Source organism: Hippopotamus amphibius, chromosome 5, assembly GCF_030028045.1.
Source record: "Hippopotamus amphibius kiboko isolate mHipAmp2 chromosome 5, mHipAmp2.hap2, whole genome shotgun sequence".
Lineage (NCBI taxonomy): Eukaryota > Metazoa > Chordata > Mammalia > Artiodactyla > Hippopotamidae > Hippopotamus > Hippopotamus amphibius.
The window spans coordinates 123,897,107-123,911,388 of NC_080190.1; the positions used below are offsets into that span (position 1 = coordinate 123,897,107).

General features: G+C 38.3%; 1 protein-coding gene across 1 annotated transcript in view; it reads left to right on the forward strand.

Annotated features, from left to right (window-relative positions):
- The window catches only part of TOX (thymocyte selection associated high mobility group box), a 285,613-nt gene that overhangs the window by 150,976 nt on the left and 120,355 nt on the right, over positions 1-14,282 (forward strand). Inside the window, exon 3 of the mRNA XM_057736365.1 lies at positions 8,615-8,857. Within this exon, the coding sequence (XP_057592348.1) occupies positions 8,615-8,857 (243 nt within the window). The remainder of the gene's footprint in view (positions 1-8,614; positions 8,858-14,282) is intronic.

Genomic DNA, 14,282 nt, shown 5'->3' on the forward strand with positions numbered 1-14,282 from the left:
TTTAATGAGTTGAATACTGTTATCATCCCTACTTTACAGATTTGGAAACTAAGGTTTAGAAGAATTAATTAACTACATCTACTAAGAGTTGAGATGAGATTTGCATATAGCATTTCTAGCTGTAAAATCAGAGCTTTATGATCTGACTTTTGTTATTAAAAAAAAAAAAAAAAGCCCAAAACAAAATAGCAAATATAGACTAAAAAGAATCTTGAAAGAATACACACGTTTTAATAGTGTGGGGTTTTTTTTCCTGAGTGGTTGAATTAGAGTGATTTTTTTCATGTATATTTTCTTTCTTTTTTCTCTCAGTAACATGGATTATTTATAAAATAAACCAAAAAAAAATTGTAGAATTCAATCTCAGAATATATGAACTCAATGTGAGAACTGAAGACATCTGGAAAACTAAAAAGGACAGACTGCATTCGTACCTAAAATTTATGCTAAGCAATGAAATTTTAAATGTTTTAATCATCCCCTTTAAACACTGAGTATAGAAGGATGATCTGTTACTAGAACATCCTTGGGCCCCCACTAGGGTTTCAGAAGTAGCTCCCCCACTTCAGTCTGCTCTCCCTGATCATTGTCCATGTGTGGTTGTGGGTTGTAGAAGGGGGTACATTGTTTGTTTCCCAGAAGCTTTTGTTTTTAGTCAAAGGGGAGGTCCTTATGACAACTGCACACAACACCTGGTTGTAAAATGTCCCCTAAAAATACAGCTCAGAGACTCATGTAGGCCCCTAAACAACACTGAGAGGAAATAAACCTCTTCCCATGCCAGTATCCTTAATGAATTATGGCAGGAGAAACGCCTGTATGTAAATGTGAAGGACTTTTCTGGAAGTCCCGGAGAGTGGCCCTAGCAGCAGTCATGACACAGAGAAGAGTGTTGGACTTCCCTATCCCACCCACCCCTGATCCGAGAGTGCTTGGCCCACTGCCCTGACACCCCGAGGTCTTCAAAGCTTCAGCCTTTTAACCCCACCTCAAGGGTCAGAGCTCTCCCAAACCTCGCCCCAGTGTCAGACATTCTCTGGGGCAGCCTCAAGTTAACTCTGTTTTCTTGTTTCATTCAGGCTTTGCACCCTGGTTTTTTATAATCCAATAAAAACGAGTCCCAATAGAGGCTCCACTGGGTTCAGTACCCCGAAATTTGTTTTGATCAGTGGGCTCAATCTTGCCCTTGAAGTTTTCTTAGGGACTGAAGACCTGACCACCCTGTTGAACCTCCTTGCTGCATTGTCTGGACTCGCTTGTTTGTCAGTTTCGTGGTCTGCCCTTCATCACTTACTGCATCTCAGCAGAAGTGCCTCATCTTCAGGTCCTGTTTTCAGGGTAAAGCTGCGTATAACAACCTCCCCTCCCTCCATCGTCCCAGCTTCAAATAATTCCTCTTTCATTTACACTCAGATATCACTTAGCTTGACAATCAAACATGCTGCTTATTGGAAGTCTAAATATCTCTTCTAATTTACTACCTTTATAACAAACTCTTATAGTTCTTTTATCTCAAATCACACTTTGCGGGATGCCTTACACATAGTAGGTACACAACAAATGCTTCCATGACAAATGAAGCGCTCATTGCCTTTTACATAATAAGGTTACAAAAACTAATGAGCGCAAATAAAATAAATGGGGTAAGTTCTACCCAAAATTGCATTTTGATAACTGTTGCTTGAAAAATTAGTACATTGTGTGTTTTTAAATGAAGATGATTTATTGCTATTGTCTAATGTGAAGAAAGACAAAAAAATTGTTTGCAGGATCATTGGCTTGAGCACATCAATGGCACTGTTGAACAATTCTTGCTGAGTGTTAAGATGATTTATGTAACAGACCGAAGCTTTCCACAGCAATACATTCTAGTTTCAAGCTATCAACCCATGTTCATGCAGAGACAAAAGAATCTGAAAAATACCTACTTCTGAAGGTCTTCTCAAAAGAAATTGGAGATAATGTTGATGCTATTTAAACTCTTTCAAGAGAAATCACCATTACATGCAATATCTTAACTTCTGAAAACATGCAGAGGGAGTTTCTTGTTTTTCTAATGAACTCAATTTACTTTGCTTTTCATTCAGATATTTAACTTATGTGACAAGAATTTCCAATAATACAAGATGAAACATGTTTAAACATTGGCATTTTTCTATCCTGAACTTTCAGGAATTCTGTTATAGATTAAAAATTAAGGCATTTCATAAACATTTGATGGCAGTGCTATTTATTTATCTTTCAAATAAAGATCTGTATGAGAAACATATTTTACAGTGTTATAACCATAGCCATATTTTTCGTGTGTGCATGATTGCATGAAGCCATCACATAATTTAAAGATATATACAAGATGGTATCCTTTGAATTCTTCTGAGTTATGGGACTTCTCGTCACCAAAGATTGAATACTCTATATAATGATTGCAATATGTGGACAGAGACCCACAAATACAAGGCCCTTCTGGTGGAGAAACCAGATTTTCAGAATAGAAGAAAAGACAAAAGTCCAGAAGAGATTTCCCATTATTTGTTCCTGGTCAGCATATATTAACACTCTATCTAAACAGTACAAAAACATAAATTCTCTGTAGTCAAAATTAATTGCCTAATTAACATGCCGCCTCCAGATGTAATAAGGTAGAATAAGAATAAAAAATAAGAACAGGTTGTAGTGAAGGGAAGTGTGGATTGCAGAAGGAGAAAATAATGTAAACAGGATACTTAGGCATGGAACATGTAAAGCAAAATGATGAAAAAGAAGTGTTAGCATGTCATTAAACAGACAGGGGAATGAGATTTTCCAGAAATCAGGTGAGATGTTTTCCTTCCTTTTTCAGTGAATTGGGGATGCTGGGGGTGGTTGGACACGGGGAAGGACAATGGCTTTAGTCAGGTGGCTAGAAAGGTTCCCAAAAGATCAGATCAAAACAGGTCGGAAGGATCTTCTGTTAACTTTCCTAACCTAACTCTTGATTCTTATCTCAAAAACAAACCAGCTGAGTAGCAATTTGACCACAATCTCCCAGGGAATATAGTCTTCCTTCTGACACAAGGCAGTATGTTAGAAAGTATAGCTTTTGTTGCAAACTTAGACACTGAAATTCTGCTTCACAAATTCATTCGCCTTTTACCTGGGTCAGTAGGATGGAACCATCAGAAACGGATCAGCCTGGCTGCCGCCTGAGGCATCATTCTTTGAAGCATCAGGGCTGTGGCCCTCTGCACATGAGGTCCTTACTGTCTTTGCTGTTAGCATCCCTCGCCTATTCTGCATTTCTCATTATGTTTTTATTCTTTAATTTCAAAACTGCAATTTAATCCCATTAAAATAAAGGCAGAAGCTATTTATGGGAAGCAATTAAATGAATACATTATGTATGAATGGGGCTACACTTTGCTTCAATATGAGGTCTGATCAATGGCAAATATACTGAAATCCCTTTATTGTGATGTCTAAATCCTCTCCTATTCGGTCTGTAGTTGTTTGTTTTCCCGGACATGACCCAACCCATGGCATATAGAAACCCATTTCACAGTAACCATAGCTATGCAAAGCTGCCACTTAGTGAGAACGTCCTATGTGGCAGACATTATTCGGCTTCTTACCTAGCTTATATTTTTGTTTTCATGCTCATAAAAACCCTGTAAAGCAGGTTTTGAAACAGGCTCACCAGGAGTAAGAAACCTGCCCTAGAACCCACACTAATAAATGCTTCAAAGAGCCTGGAGCAGCCCTGTCTGCTGGACTCTAGAGCCTCCAGTCTTTCCAGCATGCTCAGTGGCTTTTTTTTTTTTTTTTTTTGGGGGGGTACACCAAGTTCAATCATCTGTTTTTATACACATATCCCCGTATTCCCTCCCTTCCTTGACTCCCCCCGCCTCGAGTCCCCCCCACCCTCCCCACCCCAGTCCTCTAAGGCATCTTCCATCCTCGAGTTGGACTCCCTTTCAGTGGCCTTTTTATCAGTCACTGAAGAAGCATTACAAGTCCTTTCAACCAGTCCAAACTCTGTCTTCTCATCAGAGAAAGGTGTAGCACTTTATAAACTAAATATGCAAATGCCAGTAGTAAGATTTCAAGAAAATGACTTGAAATAGTCACTGGATCTATTATTTAGAACCATAAAAATAGTCTCTTGAGGATGATAATATTTTGAAATTACTACGTTAGTGCTTCCAACAGTCCCCTTGTGGCCTTTGAGAAGTTCATATATATGCCAGAGTTAGCCAAACCTCCTGATAGCATAGCCCACTCTACCCACGTTCCATGACTCTTGGCTTCTGCTCCCTGGACACACAGGGACTCACTGAGCCTCCCTTTCTAGGATAGAGCCATATCCTAGCACCAGCAAGAATGAGACTCTCCTGTGTCTAGGACCAGCGAGTAGTTTAGGATTAGGGAGAATCTGGTTAAGTAGCAGTAATGTAATTTTGAGTTCTTTGAATCATTTAGATCATGCAGACTGACTATGGTTTAGAGCAAATCACTTTGTATGTTTCTTTGTTTCCAGTTTACCTTTCATTAACATGGTGAAGATCCAAGATAAAATTAAACATATTGGTTTGAATTTCATACTGTTAACCCTACATACTTTCTCTTCATTTGTGTAGATGGTCACCACTGACTTTTATCATTTCTTGGGGAGGAGGCAGCTGCATGGCTCAGACTGCTGAGAACATTCTGATCTCTAGATTAAGAGGGGTAAAAGGCACTGAAAAGACTGATAAGGAAAATGATTCCACCTTGGAAGTCCATACTGCTCTTCTCCAGTAGTGTAGCCTGGAGCCCACCCCCAGACCCTCAGAGGCCATGGATTGGCTCCTTGGTGGTCTCTAACAGGCTAAAACGGCATAGCCCTCTGTCTCATAGGAATATGCACGGTCTTAGGAAGGATCAAATGACCACTGGTCTCAAGAGAATTGGAGAATGGAATTTTTTTTTTAATACCTGGCCTCACCAAGACTTGAAGGAGGAAAATAATCCCGAGTCAGAAAAGAACGCTGGATCAGTAGGAAGTGCAAAGAATGATCTTCACTGAAGCTTCTCTGACTACTCAGCCCTTGGTCTCATCACCAATGTCCCTGTTTCTGTGCTCAGAGCACCCTCTCATGCCCTCTGTGCACACTTGTCTAGAGAGGCCCTTGCCGGTGGCTGTCCCCAAGGGATCCCGATGTTGCATCAAGGCTTCTGCCAGGTCCTTAGCTGCAGTGGGGGTCAGGTTCTAACAACTTCCGAGAGCCAAGGGCCCCCAAACTCACCCTTAGGAATCCTGAGACCTCTGTGTTACCACAGGTGGGTAAGTGCAAGCCATTTCAGGGGGACAGATCAGCAGCCAGAGGAGGACACCAAACCACCCTACCCCAGCCTTTCTCAGGCTGCTTAAGCCTTTACATCTTTAACAGGATACAGTACTTTTGGCCTTCCGACATGCTGAGCAGTCAGCGTTCTGTATCATGTTGTCAGCTAGCCAGTGCATTCTTAGGAATACAGGATATTTATTCAAGTTCATGGCATAACAGTGGTATATTTGTAAACTTCATGCCTTTGGAGAGTCGTCTTCGCATTCATTCTTGTATTCATTCATTTGTTGATTCATTCAACAAACATTGAATGCTGATTGTAACCAAGCAGCATCATGGGGAACGAGGGAAAATACTGAATCATATGCAGTTGTTACAGCACCCCCAAAACTGCAAATTGCCTCTAATATATAACTTACTACGGTTAAGTCAAACTTATTAGGTTTTAAAAAATCAAAATAAAGATGTCATACCATGGAAGTCAGTGTTGAAGAATTAGCTAATTCCTTTCCAAATTTAAAAAAAAAGTAGTAATTAGTCCAGCACTGAAGTTTTTGTAAGTTCAGTGACATTTTGACATTTATACAATTACCGCGTATAAATACTTTTACATGGCATCAATTACACCATAATAGACTCCTGGCAAATGACCATCTCATGACTTCTAATGTAAAGAACAGAAACTAGTAAGTAACCTTCTGTTAAAATTCTTTATCCACATAACTACCCATTACCAGTTAAGTTGTGGAATCTGTGGTTTTGATATATAAGTGCATAGATTAAATAACATTAATGTGTACTTACATGAAAGTAAACCATGCAGCTGAGTTAAAGTGCAGTATAATTGTTATCACTGGACGTAAAGTGATACCAATTAAACCTTCCTTTAAAACACCGCAAATTAAGATGTAACTATTGGAGAAATTCTAGAATGTAAAGTTATAGTACACCATATGTAGACTATCCCTGGGGATTTTTAGAGTTTTGATGGTATTTATAAGGTTAAAAACATCCTTTTCCTTTGTGGCTGGCATTAACTGTACCTTATTCAGGAAAGTTTCAAACAGACATCAGTTAACTTCTTAAAAGATATGTATCAACAAGTTCCGCCTTTGCAATGTTGACAGAAAGACAAATTATGAATACTTGTGCTCTTATAGAGTAAATATTTGATTTTAATGGGATGGGTTTTGGCATGGAATTGGGGACCAGGAAAAACCTGATACTAATGCTGATACTAATTCTTGAATTGTGAAATTTTATTGATCAAAAACGGTTGAGTATTGGTAACTTTGTATCATTCAACTTAATAAAATAATAGCAATTAAATTAGTTATGGAAATATCAGAAATAAAAATGCCTTCCTCCTTCATATATCCATCCCTCAAATGTACTGAGTTGATTGCTTACCAGCTGGGTAAAAGTTATTTAACTTCAGACTCAATTTTCTCTTCAGGAAAACAGGGTAATAATAGCTACATAAAGGATTATTGTAAGGATTGAATGAAGACAGCGTAGTCAAAGGACTCAATACAGTGCTTTATACAAAGTCAGCAGTAATAAATGTGCTTCCTCTCTCTCCCACCCTACCCCCCATTTTGCATCTTTTATGCTTCTCATATGAATACTTGTACCAGGGGCTGATGGTTTAGATCTACAGACTCAAGGTCTAAAATATATTAGGCAAGTGAGGATTTAATCAAACTTGCAGTTTTAACACAGAGCACTAATATATTTTTCGGACAAGAGGTAGATATTGTAAACAGGAAAATCTGGTAACTTATGATTGAACTTTTAGTGCTGGTGATTTTCTCTTTTAGCAGAACTTTGGATACTTAAGAAAAATTATCTACAGAGATGAATCAAATTTTTCCTTCATACACCCCCAGTCTGTAACCCACACGTGCCTCTACGTGACCGTGTCTCAATGCCAGATGTCCTAAGTAGCTCTTCATTTAATCATGTCTTCTGACAAAACCTAAACAAATATATCAAAACTTGTACAACATTTAGCAAGTGCAACTTGAAGATTTTCTTTCTGTTAGACAAATAGACGCCATCTGGAAGAAATAACCCCAGGCACTTGGAAGCAGGAGCATGAAGCTTATTGGCTGAACACCCCATGAATACCTTACACTACTTTCTTTGGCTCCTACCCTCTGCCTGCTCATTTCAAATCTTGCACACTCCAGCAGGCGTGCTGCTGTCAGACAAGCAAGTCCTTGTTACCCAAGCGCTCAGACACTAGGAAGACTCGCTTACTTTGAAAGATAGGCCTGCAAGAGTTATCTGGACCCACTTTGTTTCCTTCATATTATGGCACCTGCCCTCTCAAGAGTGTTACGTATTGCTGTGTTTGATATGAATTGATAACAATATTTTTTTATTCAGTTCCTCCTTATATGTTAAATGTTTACCACATTGCATTTTTAAGCAGGAGTGTCCTCATATACTCTTTCCTTCCTTCTTTGCTCCCTCCCTTCCTGTTTTATCTACTTTCTAAAAGAAAAAGCCCCAGGTATGTTGTTATTTATTTTACTGATTGACTTTTACTCCTAAATTAGTATTATAATGATATTCATGTTATTTTGCTTTTCAAAATTGGCTGAACTTCATTTAAATGATTCCAAAATTATTTATCATCTTCTAGGGGAAAATCAAATAAATGTGCATAGTCAGAAATCAAAAAAGCCATCTTCATTTTTATTTCAATGACATAATGTTCATGATAAAAATAGCTTTTAATGGCATTATCTTCTATATAATTTTCTCCGCAACCATACTTATGCAACATGTTTAAGTTACTGCTGTACTAATTTTTTTTTTCTTTGGGCAGTTGTGAGCATGTAGCTCTTCAAAACCCAAAAGCAATCGCCTCAGAACTCCTGGAATTCATTTTATTACATCTCATGATCTGAGCAGTAGGGAGTCCTATGAAACATGTTTGATCAAATATTAATTTTATAAATTGCCTTTCCTTCCCCATAATTTCTATGAAAAAGGTATTCAGCTAGATTAAAACTCTGGAAAATTTTAGTGGGACCTTTGAAATCTGTTTGAGTTCAGCTTCTTGGAAAAATAAAGCTGCCTAATGGAAGCACTCTTTATATGAGAAGTGGCTCTGCCTTTGAGGCAATTTTCTTCCATGTATAATAAAGAAATTGCAGCAGGATAATCTGAGTGTTTGAAATGTCTTTGCCAAATCCTTAATGCTGCTTGTGATGACATCTGAAGGGGTGTCATGTGTGTTGTTCACCATGATGAAAAGAAGGGGATGGTAATTTGCAACAATATCACCGTTGTCTTTTCAGTCCTACCCTGGTCCAAGCCTGGAAAGTGAAGACTTTAACATTCCACCCATCACTCCTCCTTCCCTCCCTGACCACTCACTGGTGCACCTGAATGAGGTTGAACCTGGTTACCACTCTCTGTGTCACCCAATGAACCATAATGGCCTGCTACCGTTTCATCCACAAAACATGGACCTACCTGAAATCACCGTCTCCAACATGCTGGGACAAGACGGAGCACTGCTTCCCAACTCCATTTCTGTGGTAAGAGTCTGCTTACTGATTTGTGGTGGGAAGCGGGGGACACAATGAAGACAAGGTCTAAATTCATGCAACAAACTTTCAGTCATCATTTCTGAAACTAGAATACACTTTTAGCTATGGAAGATGTTCTCCATAAATCCTGTAAAATCCTAAGCAACTTTCTATTTTATATTTAAGTCAAGGCAAAATGAGTTAATTACACGTTTGATCACTCATATTTATAACCCAAAGTACTAAATACTATTTGATATTGAATGTCTGGTCATATGGTCAAACTGTCTTACTAGCTTTTAGATAAAAAGTTACCATAAAGGTGCAACATCTCACCTAATGCAGAATCCCCTCACCACAAGCAAGATCCCCACATCTTCTAGGAACTGCTATGAAAGTTGATTTCTCCCCTATTTTCCACTCTCAAATTCCACAAATATATGACAGGAAAGCAAGAAAGCAATTTTCATCTTTATTTTTAAGGTGTAATTTGGGTGATCAAAATCTGTTTCCACTAAGGTGTTTCTGTCTTTTGGACTTTGCTGTCACTCTGAATCTTATAATGTTCTACATTTCTCAAATTTAGTGAGAATATGTTTCACCCAGAAAACTGGCAAAAATTAAATTCCCAGCCCCTACCCAGGAAGTCCAGGAGTCTGTATTTTTAACAAGCATCCCATGCTTGAGAAACACTGACATCATAAAATCTTTCCTTCTGATTTTTATGTCATCTAAAACCTTAGTAATTTCTCTGTCTCTATCTCAAGAAGTGAAAAGTATTGTCAGTAGTATATGGCCAAGAGCAGAGCTTTCTACCATATCATGAAAGTCTCTCTCAGGTTAACAGTGACTTCTAATGAGCATTCTTTGGTTTCCATTTTCAATCACTTAACAGTTCAACCATCTCTATTGTCATTTTCCTAAGTCACTGAACAGTGCTGCCATATTCACAATGAACAAATTGATCAACTTGCTTATGTTATGTTGTTTCTGATAGGAAAGCATTTCATATTATCACCTGTCTAAGTCATTGGGGGATGTATCTCTAACTTGAGTGATTTCACAAGAAGGCTTTTCTGTTACTCATGAGCACAAAGCGGGGAAAAAAGGAGAGTGGGAAGAAATCCCTTAGTAGTTTTTGGGGAATGAAGCCCTAAGCCTAATGCCACAGGCTATGGTAGGGTATAGAATTCTCCTCAGAACTGGCAGCTGGCTGGGTGGCTAAGTAGGGAGGACTTGTTCCCAGCACCAACAGTAGCAAAAATCTCAGCACTGTTGTCCTGGTTTTTAGATTATATTCCACCTGTATAGATTTATCCTCAGAGTATTAACTGTGACTTCATAAAATAGAATATGGATTTTTTAGAAAACATGCAAAATGTGTAAATCTGAATAATGTTGCACTTCAAAGTAGTGACCTTGAAAAATCACGTGCCTATTCCTCTTTGGGGCTAAGCCTTCAGACCCAGTTCATGAGCCAATAAGGCATCCAGGTAACGCTTTATAGGCTCCCCTGTTCACTGGGAAGGAGAGGAAGGTGCATAAAATAGTACATAAAGTACCAATTCTGGCCTCCATGCTTCTTCCTCATATGCTAATGAATTTGGGTCATAGGAGGATAATGAGATACTAAGTTATATAATTTTAGTCTCAAAACCCTTTTTCTTTTACATAATTTGCCTTCTTAGCATTCCTAGGACCCTTCCAATTCACCATTCACTCTTTAAGAGATTCTTGTTAAACCTCAGTAGACACGCATCTGGAATTTTCCTAGTTTTGCCGTCCTTGCTAGTCACTCCATCCTCAGAGGATGTGCTCAGGACTGAACCTAGTCACAGCCCTGAATCAACACTTTCTAGGCCCTTCCTCTTCTGGGCTTCCCTCTTTCCTTGTCAGGAGCTTCTGCTCATCCTAATTCTTTATGCTCCTTTCCACCCAATCCATTGTCAAAAACTGGAGTTTGGTATTTTCTCATCAACATGGTATTTCCCTTGAAACTTTTAACACTTCACAAGACAGAGGGCCCCCATTTGGCCTGAACTAAGCAAGTGAAGCTCTAATTTGCCATTCCAGTTGTTGGCCCCGTGAGTCTGTCAGGGTGCTTCATAGGATGGTAAGACTTCCTAGTACCTCCAAACCGTATTCTGAGGTGGACGTCTGCTTTGCCTAGTCACAGTACTGGTCCTAACATTTTATGCTGTAAGTAAAAAGCTGTTCTAGTAGATTGTTTTGGCGAGACTTTGGATAGGCCTCAGCACAGAACTCTCTGTGGTGATGGCTTTTCTGTTATCCATGCTGTCCAATAGCAATAGTCATTGGCTACTGAATACTTTAAAGGTGGCTAGCGTGACTGAAGGACTAATTTTTGTTTTATTACATTTTAATTACATTTAATTACATTTAAGGTAGCAACATGTACCTAGTGGCCACTATCCTGGACAGCATAGGTCCAGTTAATTATGTTGATTTAACATTAAATATGTACTAAACCCATTTTTAAGCCAACCTGGTCTTGGAGAAAGTAGATTTGCAGATGAAATTTGTTTTAAGAATCCCGTTTCAAGGCTTGGATCTCTAACTGGATTCCAAGAGCCAGAGTTTGATATACTGCAAAGTTGTAATAGAAATCTAATAAAGTTGGAAAGGCTGACTTTATTGGAGTCTGCTAATTCCTCTGAGGAAAAGGGGGCTCTCCAATCTTATTTTGAGCTATCATGTTTAGAATGCCACTCATCAGTGTGTACATTTTAAATTCTTTCCGTGCTCTACGTGTTTGAAAGGGCTCAAATGATTGATAAGATATGGTCACTGAACTTCAGGAGTTTGTAAACTACAGAAAAAAATGTAACTGAGTATGAAACAGTTTGAGTGAAACATGCAGCAATTACAGACAAGAGAAGAGCTAAACGCAAATTTACTGGCCATGAACCCAGTAGGAATCCTGGTTGGAAGAGATTACAGTCATCGAGTTTGGATAGTTTATAAAACTTAGTGGAAAAGGTAGGATGGCAGTCAGGTCTTGAAAGATAGTTTTGATTCAGACAAATAGATGGGAAAGGAAAGGCATCTAGGAGAGAGAGCATTTGAAAAGCAGATTGGATATTTTAAGTTGGGAGATTTGACCAAAGGTTTCAATAACCACTCTAAGGACTGTGGGCTTGGTATGGTGGTTTCTCAGAAACCGTTGGCTGTTTTCACTCAAGGCAAAAGCATTATGAAAACAGTGTCATAGGAAAATCCTTCTGGCATCTCTCTGGAAGGATCGCATTGGCAAAAAACTGGAGTTGTGGGAAGTCTGAGGAGCCTGTTGTTGTATCTCAGGCAAGGAAGTTGAGACACACAGGGTGGTGACAATGAGAATAGAAAGATGAGCTCTTAAACTGTTTGCACATCATTCCCAAATCAATGGATCTAAAGATGAACAGCCCTTCATATTGCCATATTTTATATTTAAAAAGCGCTAAGGATTATTTTCTTTGAAAGTAACTTTAGGTCTATAAGATATTCTTTTCATGCGTTTTTGTAAAAACTGACTAAAATTCTTTTCTAGCAACTCTGCTCATGTATAATGTGATCACAAAATTTAACCAGACTATTGACTGGATTGCTAGTTGTTGGCATATATTTATGATATATGCATGAAATGGAATAGTGCACAATTTAGGTCATCAATGCTTATACAGATGAGGAAATAATGGCTACAGAATCAGGGTGTAAAAGAAATCACAGGGCTCTTTCTGATATCTTCTTTCAAGGTCACCTACAGTTGGGAACAACTAATAAAAGCTAACACTTGTAGATTCTAAATAATGAACTTGCTGTAAATTTTAAAATCTTATGAGTATAAGCCACCCTAGGTAGATTTATGTATAGGGTCAACTATCTTCAATTTTATTTTCTAAGAGCTCTTCAGTGTTATTAAAGCTGAGCCTTTTACTATTAGTATGGTGCTCAAATCTTTGTGTCAGTATTTCACATGATGCAATTTTAGAAAATGAATGGATGAAAGAGGTGAAAATATTTTAGTTCTCATTTAGATATTGTATATATTTTGGAGGTTATTGTAATGTTTAACATATATGCATTATTATATGTTATATATGTTGCTGTTTTATACAGTATATGATCTTTTCTGAAAATTTATTTTAAATTTAAATTTTCTTATGTCTGCCTGTTTCTTATCCCCACTGGCAACATAAGTGATACAGTTTTACTGATTATAAGCATTTCCAACAAATATCTAATATATTAGATGTAAAAAATTTAGCCCATAGTTAAAAATCAGTATCTGAGTAGTAGTATCCCAATATTACAAATGAAAAATGGAGGTTCAGGGTAGTTAAGTGACTTGCTCAGTGGCTCAGCCAGTGAATACCCCAACTTCCTTACCTGAAAAACAAGGATAATGATTGTCCTTACCTCATGGAGTGAAAGGACTCTTTAAGAACTGCTTAACCCATTGGTTGGCACATAGGAAGCATTATGATGTAAGTTTGCTACATAGAGTATGGAAAGCAAGACTGCATAAGTCTTTTGGAGAAGCGAAAATGCGTGAGAGAGAAGGGTTTCCAAGAGTTATTTATATTTAAATCCTTAATCTTCTTCACATCTGTCCAAAAGAAAAAACGAAAGCAATAAGTCTGCTAGAAGTCTTTACGTTCCTCTGAGTGTCCTTATACATCGTGATTAAAACTGACATCTTTGGGCCACAGCTACCTCAGTTCAAATCCAGGCACAGCCACGTACCAGCTGTGTGGCATTGAGCAGCTTACATAACCTTTTTGTGTCTCAATTTCCTTACCTATAAAATAGGTATTATAAGACACTTAATCCCATACTGTTGTAAGCATTAAAGTAGTGCCTGTCACACAGTAGGTGCTAGATGTATTCAGTGGGAATCCCTTTCTGATAAAAGGGTCACCAGAGTAGAATATCTAGATGGCCTTCTGAAACTTGCCATAAACATATAGAGGGGGGATTTTTCCTCCTCAAATCCCCATCATTTCCTTTTTGTATATTCTTGCCTGTGCATTTTATGTGTTAGTAGTCAGTCGGGACTCTGGCAAGAAGTTAGATTTCTGGCCCTTGAAAAAAGATTCCTTTTTCTTAAAGTCCATATTTTCCAAAACCAGGCTATAAAACAGTGTAGAATTTCTATTAGTATATACTGTTGAATGAGTGCCAACTAGTTCTGATTCCCAAGGTCCAAGTTAAACAGCCATTCATGACCCAATATGCAAGAGTTCCATTTTTCTGAAAATTCCCTTGAGTTATTTTGATAGTGGATAATTGACCAGCCCGTGCTTTCCAAGAGTGAAATCTGGTTAGAAGAGCACTGGAATGAGAGTCTGGAAGGCCAGGCCCTGCCTGGGATAAGCTTGTTAACCGTGGACAATTCACTGCACCCCGTCTATAACCAGCAGGGTTGGACTAG